Source organism: Rhinatrema bivittatum, chromosome 11, assembly GCF_901001135.1.
Source record: "Rhinatrema bivittatum chromosome 11, aRhiBiv1.1, whole genome shotgun sequence".
Lineage (NCBI taxonomy): Eukaryota > Metazoa > Chordata > Amphibia > Gymnophiona > Rhinatrematidae > Rhinatrema > Rhinatrema bivittatum.
Genome location: NC_042625.1, coordinates 54,101,941 through 54,117,382, shown reverse-complemented (window position 1 = coordinate 54,117,382; position 15,442 = coordinate 54,101,941). Strand labels below are relative to the sequence as shown.

The window sequence follows — 15,442 nt, the reverse complement described above, 5'->3', positions numbered from 1 at the left end:
AACTTATCCAATCCTTTTTTAAACACAGCTATACTAACTGCACTGACCACATCCCCTGGTAACAAATTCCAGAGTTTAATTGTGCGTTGAGTAAAAAAGAACTTTCTCCGATTAGTTTTAAATGTGCCCCATGCTAACTTCATGGAGTGCCCCCTACTCTTTCTACTATCCGAAAGAGTAAATAACCGATTCACATCTACCCGTTCTAGACCTCTCATGATTTTAAACACCTCTATCATATCCCCCCTCAGTCGTCTCTTCTCCAAGCTGAAAAGTCCTAACCTCTTTAGTCTTTCCTCGTAGGGAAGCTGTTCCATTCCCCTTATCATTTTGGTAGCCCTTCTCTGTACCTTCTCCATCGCAATTATATCTTTTTTGAGATGCGGCGACCAGAACTGTACACAGTATTCAAGGTGCGGTCTCACCATGGAGCGATACAGAGGCATTATGACATTTTCCGTTTTATTCACCATTCCCTTTCTAATAATTCCCAACATTCTGTTTGCTTTTTTGACTGCCGCAGCACACTGAACCAACGATTTCAATGTGTTATCCACTATGACACCTAGATCTCTTTCTTGGGTTGTAGCACCTGATATGGAACCTAACATTGTGTAATTATAGCATGGGTTATTTTTCCCTATATTCATTACCTTGCACTTATCCACATTAAATTTCATCCGCCAGAGGGTCTGCAGGTGGCATCTCAGGTTGTGTCAGTGTCGGTAAAACTTTCTCCATCTCCATCTGCTGGAGGGGAAGCAAAACCCAGGAGACTGGACTGATCTGTGGTACTACAGGAACAAAAATTAGCAGGTAAGAACCAATTTTCCTTTCCTAGGGAGCTCTCTATGAAAACCGAAATAAAAGCAGGCCTGAAGAGTTCATGACAAATATGGAACCATTTGGATAACCTGATTATACAATTCTGCTACATTGTTTTATTTTCTCACTTGAATACTGTGGTATGTTTCATATTTTATTTTTATTACCAGTGAAGTGCAACTCCAAAAAATTGGACAATTCATGCTTTCTTTAAAAAGATATAATGCAGATCGGATTCCTTTTCATGTAAGTTGCAGCTATTATTTTCACAACTTAAAAAAAAAACGTTAGGTCTCTTTCAGTCAGGCCCATCGCGTACAGAACTACAATTTCCGCGATCCTCGATGACTGAAACTTACCGGTCGGGGTAGATTAGGCCTATTTCAAAGCGTTTGATGAACGTGGCAACCACCTATGAATTTTGTCTATAGTCTGCTTAAAAAACAGATCCAAATTGTTAACACGGCAGAGAGCTGCTAAGAAGTCCCTGCAGCGGGTATTAACAGTTGCAGGGAGGTCCGAGAAACTAAACCATTTCGAGAACTACAATTCCCAGAAACTTCGAACTGAGGCTGGGCACTGCAAGCAAAACAAAAGGGCGCTGGACTCCAGCTCCCATAATTCTTCTTGCCATCCCTCAGCTGCCTATAGAAAGCGCTCCATCCGGGATCTTGTCATTCCTCTCTGGCGACTCGTCGCCGAGTCCGCGGCCTCCTGAGTTTAGTTCTTAGTCACCCCGGGCCCTGTGGGCCCTCTCCCGGAGCCGCTACTCCCTCCGGTATTCGTCGTCCCCGTTTCGGAACACCTGCCTCAAGTCGCGTTTAGTATTTGTTCACGAAGGAAGATGTCGCCATGAAGCCGGAGCTCCTGCCGCGACGCCCGCAGGCCCCGAACGCCATGAGCCTCGGTGTCCGCTGCCTCAGCCGCCCGTGCCAGCGCCCTCTTCCACCCTCCGTCGCCGCCTCTCATGCCGCTCAGCGCCGCCCCGGACATGGACACCTCAGGCTCCGGCAGCGCAAGCAAAGGCCAGGCCCGCTCCAGCTCGGCCGGACCCGCCACGGACTCTAAGCCCAAGAGCGGTAAGGGGAAAGGGAGGGCTCTGAGCGCTGACCCTATGGCTTGGATGGGGGCAGGGGAAGTGACAGCGAAGCGCTCCCTCCCCCAGGCGGCCGAACCGTGTGATCAACTGGTCCTAATAAGGAAGTAACGTCAGTCCGACCGGGGGGAGCGCCCCTGGGGATTGGAAAGTGGGGTGAAATAGGCTAAAAAGCCTCTCCTTTTTAGCCCAGGTATTTGGTGCCTTCAGATTTGGCACCTTAAAAGTTACCTATGTCTAAATCTAGACTTGAGTAAGGTCTGTCACTGTGGCTCAGAATCAGGACGTTTTCTAAGATATTAAAGTGCCCTTAAAATGAAAAGAAACCCAAAAACATAGTTGGCTGGACTTGTGATACAAAACTCAATTTAAAATACAATTTATTTGACACACTAAAAGCTTTGCTCATCCAAAGTTAACCTAAATTACAGTAAAAAGATACAAACCTATAAAAAAAAGATCGAAAATTTTGTTTGCACAAAAGAATCATGTATTCATGGTGGGTGTTCCCCCACAAGGACATGTTTGCTGGTTCAACTGTAATATGTGGGAATCCTCCTTTAACAGATTGTCTTGGGATTTCTTATACTGAATTCCACCTTCCACTTTATCACTTGTGAATCACAAGTGCTTGTGACCAGAGAAGTTTAATCTTAATTTGCTAGCCATAATGTAGACTGGTTTCTTGATGACATTGTTCTCTTTTTCTCCTATATTTACTGTTGTGCATGTTCTGAAATCTGTTTAATTTAGCTAGTGTTTTTAGACTTCTAGCTAGTGTATTGAAATAACTGTCTCTGTAATTTATAGATCAAATTGCTGTTCTCTGCAGGAGCTGCACTATAAACAGCATCCACAAGGTACAAGAAGATTTCCAAAATTTAGGGGAGAAGATTAGACACATGCCTAAGACTATTGCCTTTTCAGAAGTACTACCAGTTCATGGAAAGGGAAAGGAAATGTTATACCATATAGATAATTTCAGTGTCTGGCTCAAAACCTGATGTAAGGAAAATGGTTTTGGATACACTGGAGGCTGGGGCCGTGTATAGAGCTTTAAAAGATTATATGGTAAGGATGGCCTACATTTGTCTGAGGCAGGAAAGAGGATGCTAAGCGAAAAATTATTATACATTCCCTGTACGTACCTGATTATCGGGCATTTAAACTAGGACGTGGGGGGTGGTAGGAGGTGGGTTAGTGAAATTGGAATGTCATCCCCAAGCAATACAGGAAGTGGGAAAACAAATTAATAAAATCAGTTAAAAAAAAAAACAAAAAATAGAAAAGGTGACCAGGAAGAGCAGCTGGAAAGCTATGATCACAAATGCTCATAGTTTGAGCAATAAAATCCAAGACCTGCAAGCCTTAATGGTAGAGGCGGAACTGGACATTGTTGCTGGTGTGGAGACATGGTTCACTGAATCTCATGATTGTGATGCAGCCATCCCGGGCTATAACTTGTTAAGGAAGGACAGAAAAGGGGGAGGAGTAGCTCTGTGTGTCAAAAATATCCAAACAGAATTGCAAAGGATATGGGGTAAAGAAGCATTATGGACCATCTTAAAAAGAGAAGATGCTCCAACCCAAACAGATGAACTGGACAGAGACCTGATCGAGGACATCCAAAAGTTGGGAAAGAAGGGAGAAGTGTTGCTTGTTGGAGATTTTAATCTGTCAGATGTGGATTGGAACATCCCTTCTGTGGAATCTATAAAAAGTAGAGAGAGAGTGGATGCCTTTCAAGGTGCTCTGTTCAAACAAATGGTAATGGAACCCAAGAGGGAGATTTGATCCTCGATCTAATGCTCACTAATGAGGATAATGCCTAATGTTTGGGTAGGGGGCTCACCTAAGCCGTAGAGATCATCAGACTGTATGGTTCGATATCACAAATAGGATACTGAGAAGCCACACACAGACCCGAGTTTTGAATTTCACAAATACAGACTTTGTCAAAATGGGGATGTACTTGGAAGTAGAACAACAGTGGGCCAAATTAAAAGGAACTATTACAAAGGCTACAAATTTATGTTTGGAAAGTAAAGAAGGGCAAGAGGAAAAAGAAACTGATTTGGTTCTCTAAGGAGATGGCTGAAGAAATTAAGGCAAAAAGAACAGATTTTGAAGTATAAAAGATTTCAAAAAAGAGGAACACAAGGAAAAAATTATCTGTTAAATGAAGAAGATGAAGAAAGAAATCAGGAAAGCTAAAAGTCAAACGGAAGAAAGAATTGCCAAAGAGGTAAAGAGAAGAGACAAAACAATTTTTAGATATATCAGAGAAAGAAGGGAGTCCCGAAGCGGTATAGTAAAATTGAAAGGTGATAAGGAGCACTGTGTGGAGAGAGATTTATTTATTTATTTGTAGAGTTTTATATACCGTTACTCGGTAGAGCCATCATAACAGTTTACAAAATATGCAATTAGCATACAATCAAATGGAGTTAACATGGTAGTTGGGAACAGTAGAGTATTGTGAACAGTAAACATTTTTTCTTAGTAGTTGAATAACAGAATAGTGAGGAGAACATTTTCAATGAACTTAATGAATCAAGTGAGAGAGCAGGGAGGAGTGAAAAAGGAGGGTACATCAGGAGAGCATGAAGAGGAGGATTATGCTTGCGAGTTCTGTTGAGGGCTGGGATGATCAGGTGTCAGATGAAGAAATGGCAGAAATATTAAACAAATACTTCAGATCGGTGTTTACTAAAGAAGACCCTGAAGAAGGACCATTGCTGTTTGACAAGACCTTACATGGAGATGGGGTAGATCAAACTCTGTTTATATGGAACAGCTCCCCAATGAGGAAAGGCTGAAGAGGCTAGGGCTGTTCAGCTTGGAGAAGAGATGGCTGAGGGAGGATATGATAGAGGTCTTTAAGATCATGAGAGGTCTTGAACGAGTAGATGTGAATCAGTTAGTTACACTTTCGAATAATAGAAGGACTAGGGGGCATTCCATGAAGTTAGCAAGTAGCACATTTAAGACTAATCGGAGAAAATTCTTTCACTCAGCGCACAATAAAGCTCTGGAATTTGTTGCCAGAGGATGTGGTTAGTGCAGTTAGTGTACCTGGGTTCAAAAAAGGTTTGGATAAGTTCTTAGAGGAGAAGTCTATTAACGGCTATTAATCAAGTTTACTTAGGGAATAGCCACTGCTATTAATTGCATCAGTAGCATGGGATCATCTTAGTGTTTGGGTAATTGCCAGGTTCTTATGGCCTGGTTTGGCCTCTGTTGGAAACAGGATGCTGGGCTTGATGGACCCTTGGTCTGACCCAGCATGGCAATTTCTTATGTTCTTAGAATGTATGGGAAGAGCTAGGAAAACTGAAAGTGGACAAGGCCATGGGGCCTGATGAAGCTCATCCCAGGATACTGAGGGAGCTTAGAGATGAACTGGCGGGTCCGCTGCATGACCTGTTCAATAGATTCCTGGAAACGGGGCTGGTGCCAAGTGATTGGAGAAGAGCGGTGGTGGTCCCGCTCCACAAGAGTGGTAACAGAGAGGAAGCTGGAAACTACAGGCCGGTTAGTCTCACCTCGGTGGTGGGAAAATTAATGGAAACTCTGCTGAAAGAAAGGATAGTGAACTATCTACAGTCAGGAGGATTGTTGGACCCAAGGCAGCATGGATTCACCAGGGAAAGGTCCTGTCAAATCTGAATTTTTTGATTGGGTGACTAAAGAATTGGATTGAGGAAGAGCACTCGATGTGTTCTACTTGGATTTCAGCAAAGCTTTTGATACAGTCCCACATAGGAGGCCTGTGAATAAAATGAGAATAATGGGTGTGAGTGCCAAAGTGATGGTGTGGATTACAAACTGGTTGACAGAGACAGCATGTAATGGTAAATGGAACCTACTCTGAATAGAGAACAGTGTTAAGTGGAGTGCCTCAAAGATTGGTGTTGGAACCGGTTCTGTTCAATATCTTTCAGCAGCATTGAGGAAGGGATAGAAGGTAAAGTTTGTCTATTTGTGGATGATACCAACATCTGCAACAGAGTGGACATGCCGGAAGGAGAAGAGAGAATGAAACATGTTTTTAAGGAAGCTTGAACAATGGTCAAAGATATGGCAGCTGGTATTCAGTGCCAAGAAGTACAGAGTCATGCATCTGGGGTGCAATAATACAAAAGAGCTGTATGTGATGGAGTGAAGAGCTGTTGTGCACGGAGCAAGAGAGGGACCTTGGGGTGATAGTGTTTAGCAATGTCACAAGATGATAGCTAAAGCCAGAAGAATACTGGGCTGCATAGAGAGAGGAATAACCAGTAAGAAAAAAGAGGTGATAATCCCCTTGTACAGGTCCTTGGTGAGGCCTCACCTGGAGTACTGTGTTCAGTTCTGGAGACCGTATCTCAAAAAGGACAGGATGGAAGAAGCCTAGAGAAGGATGACCAAAATGGTGAGAGGTCTCCATCAAATAACTTATGAGGAAAGGTTGAAGGACATAAATATGTGTACTCTGGAAGAGAGGAGGTGTAGGGGAGACATGATACAGATCTTCAGATACTTAAAAAGGCTTTGATGAAGCACAATCAACAGCAAACCTTTTCTGTTGGAAAGAAATCAGTAGAACTAGGGGTTACAGGGAGGACGACTCAGAACCAAAGTCGTGAAAAATTTCTTCATGGAGAAGGGTGGTGGATGCCTGGAATGCCTTTCCAGAGGAGGTGGTGAAAATAAAAACAGTGAAAAATTTCAAAGGGGCATGGGATAAACACAGTGGATCCCCAAAGGCTAGAAGTTGGAAATTAAGAAAAGAGTACATTGAGGTAACTTGCTGGTGCGGTGGTTAGTACCCTTAACCAACAAACCTTCATACTGTTGATGCAACTCCATCATTGCTCTCTGCTTCAACAGCAGGGGTAAAAGAGGAATTAGATTCAGACAGGAACCAACAAGGACATTGAATTTTATGGTCTGGGAAAACAAGTATGGGGGAAACTTGCTGATGCGGCTGTTTACTATCCTTAACCAATGAGCCTGATACTTTGGATGCAACTTCAACATTGTTCTCTGCTTCAGTGGCAAGAGGTGACGGAGAATTGGTCTCAAACAGCAACCAACAAGGGCCTTGACTTTGAAGGTATGGGAAACTAAATATGGGGTTGACTTTGTATGGCGCGGCAGATACTACCATAAGCTTGCTGGACAGACTGTTTGGTCCTTTCCTGCCATTATTTCTGTTTCTATGTGTAATAAAGACTATATTTGCTATAAAGTGACTGGGAAATATTTTTTATATGGTTTTGCTGATTTAAATTGGTGAGCATTCACTAGCTATTGTCAACCAACAGGTTCAAGTCTTGTCACCAATAGCCTGCACAATGCTATTGGACTATGACTGTTTATACACTGCAACAATATGAAGAATAAAGATTGCTGGTAACTGAAATATCCCAAGGTCCCAATTTAGGTTGTGGATACTATGTAACAGGACTATATTTGAGAAACATGAATCTGCCAGTTAAACTTTTTTTTTTTTTTTTTACCACACAGTCTCAATAAATGGCAATATAAGCTACTTCAAATAGTTTGGATCTGGACCCAAGTAGGGTGCATGGGGGGGACGGGGGTGCCATAACAGCAGAAAAAGTGATAAATGTTTCTATACAGGACATTAGTGAGACCTTATTTGGAATGTTGTATATCTCCAAAAGGTGTAAACAGCATACAGGCAGCCCACAGAAGGGCTACCAGAATGGTGCATGGTTTGCAAAAAAAAAAAAACCAAAACAAAAACAGATGAGTGGAGATGTAAGGACTGAGATAAGACATTCAGATGTTGCAGAGATATAAGTAATGCAAAAGAAGCAAACCTTTTGTCAGTGAGGACAAAGTTGTAGATTAAGAACCCTGGGGCTCAGATGGGTAGACTCCAGAGTGACATTGGAACATACTTTTTCATAAAATGCATGGAATGACCTCCCGTGGTGATTATAGAAACAAAACCAGTAATGGAGAACTCAAACTACTGGAATAAGGCTTATCCAACAAATACAGATTTCTGCTGGCAAATAAAGTGAAGGGAAAGCTTGAGATCTACTGCGTTCTGTGCATTGTACCAGGAGGTAGAATGGGTAGACCAGGTCTGTACAAAGTTGCTCAAATAGGCATGTCCTGATTTAGCTGGTTAAAAATCCAGTGCACAGGTTTATCTTTATTCTTATGGTATATCTTTGGGGGAGGGGCAGGAAGGAACTTTTTGTTAAGAGGTTCAGCATTTAATTCTGTCAGATTGCAGGGACTGGCAACAGTTCAGTTACTTAGGCAAGAAAGAACTGTGAAGACTGCCTGGCTGTCATGATAAGCAGAATCATTAAAATACTGCCATGAGCACAGAATGTGGGAAGTGTGGTTTTTTTTTTTCTTCTTCTGGCAATTTCTTCCTATTCCTTTGTACTTCCAGCTGAATCAGACCAGGAGTGGGTTCTGATGCTATGAGCCTTATTTGCAACTATCCAGGGATTATTGTCCCTTATTTATATCTCCCTTAATATATTTAGTTTGATCATGACAATGACTGACCTGGGCTGGGGACCATGTCATGTGATCAGAATCTGGCCATTAGGTGTCACCCTTAAGCAATGACCACAATTTCCTTCCCATAGCAGGGGCTGGGAACACTGATTCTGAGACCACCTGCATGGCAGTGCACAGCTACTGATCTGACCCAATTTTCTGTTGTAAGTTTGGGCAAAGCTAGGTTTAGAATAGTAATCCAGGTGGCTTTGCGCTTCTCCTGAATTGTGGTAATACCATACTGAGGTTATATAGTGGAGGGGGGGGGGGGGGGGGGGGGGGTGCGGATATGGGCTGTTTTTTGTTTTTTTTTCTCGTTTTAAAAAAAGTGGTAGAGAAGTACGGTGGCATAAGCCTTGATGGTGAATGTTGAAATCCTTAAGATTTATGTTTGGTGTTTTGTTTTCAGATGGGAAGAATGGAAATGGATCTAAACAACGTTCTAATCGTAAACGAGACAACTCTTATCCCAAACACGAAAGCTTTTCCAGCCAATCCCGCCGCTCCAACTCACAGAAAAGCAAAACATTTAACAAGATTCCCCCTCAGCGAGGTGGAGGAGAGGCTAAACACTCTAGCTCTATTTGTAATGGTGGAAGACGAGAAGAGGTGAGACTGTAACTAGTTTTTCCTATCCACTTCTAGCTTCTGGAGTAGATAGCTAGGAGATGGTATAGAGAGAGAAGACTGGTTCTCCCATGTCTATTTTCCTTTCTTGCAGGTAGCAGAGGCTCAGCGGGCAGAGTTCAGCCCTGCCCAGTTCTCTGGTCCCAAGAAAATTAGCCTGAATCACTTGTTGAATTTCACATTTGAGCCCCGTGGCCAGGTGGGAGCTTACCACGATGGGAGCGGACATGGCAACTGGGGGAAACGGAACAAGTGGGGACACAAACCCTTCAACAAGGAGCTCTTTTTGCAAGCAAAGTGAGTGGAAATGTGGGAGAGATGGAGCTGGGAAGAGAATGGAAGGAGCCCCAGCTTCTTCTGTCCTGAGATTGTCATAGGGTTGAATGAGACTGTTGCAATGTTGCTGCTCCTCTTGAAAGGTCCCAGTGTCCTGATAAGTAGCCTAAATTAATGGTGGAATCTGGAAAGAGAGTGCCCAGTTTTGTCTTATATTTTAAAAAAGGGCAGTTTCCTCCTCCTCCTCCTTTTTAGGCTTCCAGGGCTGGGACCTGTTGCCATGAACCTTCATTTATAACTTCCTGAGGATTTTCCCCCTATTTTATAAACCCTCACCCCAAATGTAACTAGTCTTTGCAGTGACACTCCTGCTGGGGCTCAACAGCCAGGGCTCCCTTCAGAACTGCGCAATCGTGATTAGTGAGTATAACTTCAAATGAGGACTATGGCTGTCTCCTAGAAGCTGAGTGCTGCTACCACTGCAGTTTTCCTAGTCCCAGCCATCTGAGTGGATGGAAGGCCTGATTTAGTGATGAAACTGGGGGCCTTCTGCATGGCTCAGGATGAGATTGATTGATTGATTTTTATTAATTTGGGGGGTAGATTTTATAATGTGCGCGCGCTTCCTGGCGTATGTGTGGGTGGTGCGCGCAAGGGGGAGGACTTTAGCAATTTCTGCACAGCCCTGCATTCCAGCCTTCCCCACCACCTAAACCCTACCTTTTGGGGGTTTTTTTTCTTTGTTTTACAACTTACTTCAGGGCCTGACATTTGTGTGCTTACCGGGCTTTACGTGCTGACCGGGCCCCTTCCAAAACTCGCTTGGCGTGCACAAGGCCCATCACGCGCATAAAGCCCGGATTTTACACGCGCAGGGCTTTTAAAATCTGGGCGTTGGTGTTGCTGACAATCTTGCCAGAAAATCTTTCTAAGGGCTGGTTTGGGTAAATTGTGTCAGGTACATACACTGTTAATCCCATTTCCTGTACATACCCAGATCAGTCCAGACCAGTGGGTTATGCATTCCCACCAGCAGATGGCATCAGAGAGCAAAGCTTTGAGGCACTGGTATCCCAAGTGTGCCACCTACAGCTCATCAGTATTTCTCTGACTCCAGCAGATGGTGGTCGTGTATACCTGCAGCTCTGTGTGAGATGGATTTTTCTTGCTCCCTGAGGTGCTAGGTTCAGTGTCTGGGCCATCCCTAAGGTAGAGCTGGGCGAACAGGGGATTGGTTACCCCTGGCGGTGCTAACCCATGTGGTTCCGGGTCCCCTGATAGACTGGCTCCCTCAGTGATCTGAAGGCTCCCCCTCAATGTCTGCGGTACAGGGAAGTAGCCCCTTTGGGGATTTTTTTCTATTATTCTTAGCTTGGGCTTTATTTTTTTCTGTTACTAGAAGTTGAAGTTTTTTTTTACACAAAAACAGCTCCAAGTTCCCTGTTCAATGCGGCTCCCGGGGTAAATCAGTCTGCTCAGTGGTGCAGAGCCAGGCAGGCTCTTGAAGAGGAAGGGAGAGTGTTTCAGCCCTGGTAAGAACCTCTGAGGATGTTTTTAGGCTTCCTGCCTCATTTTTATCGCCAGCTCCGGAGCTATTTGTACTGCAGTGGCCATTTTGTTTTTTTTTATTTTTCGACCTCCCATGCAGCTCCGCAGCGTTCCTGGGGCCAATTTTCACGGTGTTTTTGGTGGGGGGGCGTTATATGCCCATTTTTGCAGGAAGAACATGGCAGAAACTCCTCCGGTGGAACCTTGTAAGGCTTGCGGTGTATGGTCAGTTTTAGACCCCCTTGTCACTGTGCACTGGGTGGGGAAGGGGCCTCAGACAAGAGGACCAAACCTAAAAAGTCTGCACGCAGGTCAAGCTCGGCGGCTGGGTCTAATGGAAGGAGCCCCAACACCCACTGGGCACCCTGTGGAAAAGGTCTCCCAGGATGACCCTCCCCCACTGCGCGGAATCAGAGACCAGAGGAATCGAGAGACACGGACACTGATTCTAGCAGTGACAGGACCGGGGGATTTTCACCAGACTTTGTGCTGCTCATGCATGAAGCATTTCTGGCTCGCGAAGCGCAGAGCCCAGGATGGGAGCGTGGGAGTTCCCAAGCATCCTCATCTGCGAACTGACAGTCGTCTGTCCCAGGCAACTTTGGCTCGAGAGGATCTAGCAGGTGCAGTCGACCAGCAGGGGAACGACTCCACTCCGCCCCTGAGGGGACGCCGTTGAAGATCAGGGTGAGGTCCCTCCAGATGTAGATATGGGTGACGAAGATCAGGATCTGGTAGAACCTAGTGCGTAGTCTGGCTGTTTAAGAGGGAGGAATTGCACCCCCTTATTCCCCAGGTGTTTGAGGAATTGGGGGTAAGATCCTCGTTGGAAGATTCCAACAGCAAGGGAGTGAACCCAGTCCTGGACAGTCTCCGGGGTCCACCTAGTGCTTTACTTATCCCGAAGAAGATTCAAAAGCTCAGCCGGAAGTGGGAATCCCCGGAGGTGGGGCTTAAGTTCAGCCAGGCGATGCAAAAACTCTACCTGCTAATGGAGGAACATTTAGAACGCCTCAGGGTACCTAAGGTGGCTGTGACTGTATCAGTGGTGACCAAGAAGACGACCATTCCAGTGGCAGGAGCAGCTGCTCTCAGAGATGTGCAGGACCGCAAGCTGGAGCTGCATCTGACGCGGGTGTTTGAGTTCTCCTCCTTAGGACTTCGGGCGGAGGTGTATGCCAGCATGATGCAAAGAGCGTGTTTATGTTGGATTCAAAAACCGCAGGACTTTGTCAGCTTCTCAGGCGGCTCGTCTGGAGGCGGCGGTAGCATATGTGGCAGATGCCTTATATGACTTGGTGCATTCAGTGGCCCGGACTATGGTCTCCTCTGTGGCGGCTCAGTGACTCCTATGGCTCCGCAATTGGGCAGAGGATGCTTTCTCCAAGTCACAACTGTGCAGTCTGCCTTTTTGAGGGAAGTTGCTGTTTGGAGAGGATTTGTATCAGTTGATGAAATCTCTGGGGGATTCCAAGGGCAACAAACTGCCAGAAGATAGAAAGCCCTACAGGAAATCATTTGGTCCTTGATCCCGTTTTCGGGATTTCCAAAAAAGCAGGTCAGGGAGGAGTGTTCCACCCTCTGGTTCAAGACAGACCTCTTCCCATACACAGTCCTTTCGTGGCTTCAGTCGTCCTGCCAGAGGTGATTTTGGTCAGGGAACCGGAACTGGGAAGCCTGCCCAATGAAATCAGGCCGGCCCGCCCACTCCTCGGACGGGATGATCGGGGGCAAGTTGTCCCAATTTTACGAGGAGTGGGCCAGGATCACCTTCTATCGCTGGGTGTTGGAGGTGGTTAAAAAAAAAAAAAAAAAAAGGTTACGCCTTAGAATTTTCTGGGCCTCTCATGCTGGCCTTTGTGGAATGACGATGCGTTTCCCACAACAAGCGAGCTGCGGTTGAAGACATTCTACAAAGATTGGCCCTGAAGGCGATCGTCCCCATGCCGTCCGAGGAGTAGGGCAGTATTCCATTTATTTCATGGTTCCCAAAAAGGAGGACACTTTCTGACCCATCCTGGACCTACAGAAGGTGAATCGCTGCTTGAAGGTGCCCCGTTTTCGAATGGAAACACTTCAGTCATCGCAGCGGTTTGAAAGGGAGAGTTCCTCTCCTCCTTGGATCTCACAGAGGCTTAGCTACACATCCCGATTCGCAGCGCTCACCAGAGATTCCTACGATTCAAGATCCTGGGTCAGCATTTTCAGTTCTGGGTGTTGCCTTTCGGACTGGTGACAGCCCTGCGCACCTTTACCAAGGTGATGGTCGTGGTGGCGGCGACACTCCAGAGGAAGGGATAATGATCCTTCCTTACCTCGACGATTGATTCGAGCCAAGTCTGAAGAGGAAGGCGAGCAGACGGTTCTTCGTGTGATCCATTGTCTCCAGTCCGTAGGCTCGGTAATCAACAAAGTGAAAAGTCATCTGACCCAGTCACAGTGTCTGGGGTATGGGAGCTCATTTTGACACCCTCCAGGGCAGGGTGTTTCTCATGAATGACCAGGATGTACAAATTGCAGCAACAAGTGTGTCTCTTGTTACAGCTTCCAATCCCCAGAGTGTGGGATTAACTACAAGCTCTGGGGTTCATGACTTCAACGTTGGAATTAGTGCCTCGAGCCTTCACTCACCTGAGACCGTTGCAGAGAGATCTACTGTTGTGGTGGGACCCAGTGACTGAGCAATACCAGTTGCCCCTGCCTTTGTCGCAGCGAATCAGGTCCAGACTGCAATGGTGGCTGTCGGAAGACAACTTACAGAAGGGGATGCCCCTCGAAGTCCCAGATTGGGTGATCGTGACAACGGATGCGAGCCTTCAAGGCTGGGGAGCAGTGTGCCTCGGTCATGCGGCACAGGGAACCTGGTTCTTACCCGAATGGTCGTGGTCTATCAATCGCCTAGAGATAAGGGCAGACTGCAAAGCGTTGTTGGCATTCCAGTCCCTGGTGCAGGGGAGAATGGTTCGAGTCTTCTCGGACCACGCCACCACGGTGGCATATCTCAATCGCCAGGGAGGAACCAGGAGTCCGGCAGTGGCACAGGAAGCACACTTCTTCGCTTGGGCCGAGCTTCATCTGGAAGGCACTGCAGCCTCACATGGCAGGTGTGGACAACGTGCAGGCGGACTTCCTCAGTTGTCAACAGCTGGTTCCCGGGGAGTGGGAACTATCCCGGGAGGGTTAGAATCACATTTGTACCCGATGGGGAGTTCCCCAACTGGACCTCATGGTGACCCGTGTCAATGCCAAGACGGACCGGTTCTTCAGCCAAAAGAAGGAAATCGGGGCGGTAGGAATAGAAGCCCTAGTCTGCAAGTGGCCAACAGGAATCTTCCTGTATGCCTTTTCTCCATGGCCCCTGATCGGGCACGTTCTCCAGCGCATAGAGGACCATCCCGGTTCGGTAATTCTGGTGGCTATGGTGGCCGGGTTTGCGGACCTGGTACGCTTGGCGACAAACGGCCCGCTACGCCTAGCTCATCTGCCGAACCTCCTGCGACAAGGGCCCATTTTTTCGGATCGGGAGGATCACTTCTCTCTCGCAGCCTGGTGCTTGAGAGGCAGCAGTTACAGATGAAAAGATATTCGGAACAGGTGATTTCCACCCTGCTTTGGTCTGGGCGGCCCTCAACGTCTATGGCATACACTCAAGTATAGGAAGGTGTTTTGAAGTCTGGTGTGACCAGCAGGGTATAGTGCTGTTGTCGGTGACCATTCCTCAGGTCTTGGGGTTTTTGCAGCAGGGATTATCTAAAGATTTGGCTTATAGTTCCCTGCGTGCTCAGATTTCGGCCCTGGGAAGTCTCCTAGGGTGGGTAGGTGAAAGGCCTCTAACCAGCCACTTGGATATTGTCCGTTTCCTGAAAGGGGTGAAGCACCTTCTTCGACCTCTTCGAAAGTTATTCCTGGAGTGGAATCTCAATCTGGTGTTGAGGGCGCTTCGTGATCCTCTGGGACACGCTTCCTTAAAGGATCTCACCTTGAAGACTGTGTTCTTGATGGCCATCTGTTCCGCAAGGCATATTTCAGAATTGCAGGCTCTTCCTGTAGGGATCCCTTCCTTCGCATCTCAGCTGATAGGGTGTCCCTGCGCACGGTCCCTTCCTCTTTGCCGAAAGTGGTGTCTGCCTTTCATGTGAATTAGTCTGTGTAGTTACCTGGATTCCCTGACTGGGCTCGTGACCCCACTATGGGAAGAGATCTTCATCTGTTAGATGTCCTCCGGGTTCTCCTTCGGTATTTGAAGGTCACTAACTCTTTTCGATCACCTTTTTATGCTCTTTGGAGGTCCAAAGAAGGGTGAAAAGGCATCCTTGGCTCGCTGGCTGAAGGAAACAATTTGTTTTGCCTATATCGGGAAGGGTCACCCCGACCCAACTGGTTTGAAAGCTCACTCGATGAGAGCGCAAGCAGCTTCTTGGGCAGAGGGTCAGTTGTTTGGCCTGAGGAGATTTATAGAACCGCAGTCTGGTCTTCCCTGCATACCTTCACAAGGCATTATCGTCCGGATATCAGGGATCCGGACCAAGTGCTTTC

The 15,442-nt window shown here is 46.4% G+C and overlaps 2 protein-coding genes across 2 annotated transcripts in view; one reads left to right on the top strand and one right to left on the bottom strand.

Annotated features, from left to right (window-relative positions):
- The window catches only part of COQ5 (coenzyme Q5, methyltransferase), a 39,063-nt gene extending 37,713 nt beyond the window's left edge, over window positions 1-1,350 (bottom strand). The window contains exons 1-2 of the mRNA XM_029619097.1: window positions 1,185-1,350; window positions 654-794 (exon numbers count right to left, since the gene is read on the bottom strand). The gene's annotated coding sequence lies outside the window, so the exon portion shown is untranslated. The remainder of the gene's footprint in view (window positions 1-653; window positions 795-1,184) is intronic.
- Window positions 1,351-1,763: 413 nt separating this feature from the next.
- Window positions 1,764-15,442, top strand: part of RNF10 (ring finger protein 10) — a 44,817-nt gene continuing 31,138 nt past the window's right edge. Inside the window, exons 1-3 of the mRNA XM_029619095.1 lie at window positions 1,764-1,904; window positions 8,865-9,064; window positions 9,177-9,379. Coding sequence (XP_029474955.1) covers window positions 1,793-1,904; window positions 8,865-9,064; window positions 9,177-9,379 — 515 coding nt within the window. The 5' untranslated portion in view covers window positions 1,764-1,792. The remainder of the gene's footprint in view (window positions 1,905-8,864; window positions 9,065-9,176; window positions 9,380-15,442) is intronic.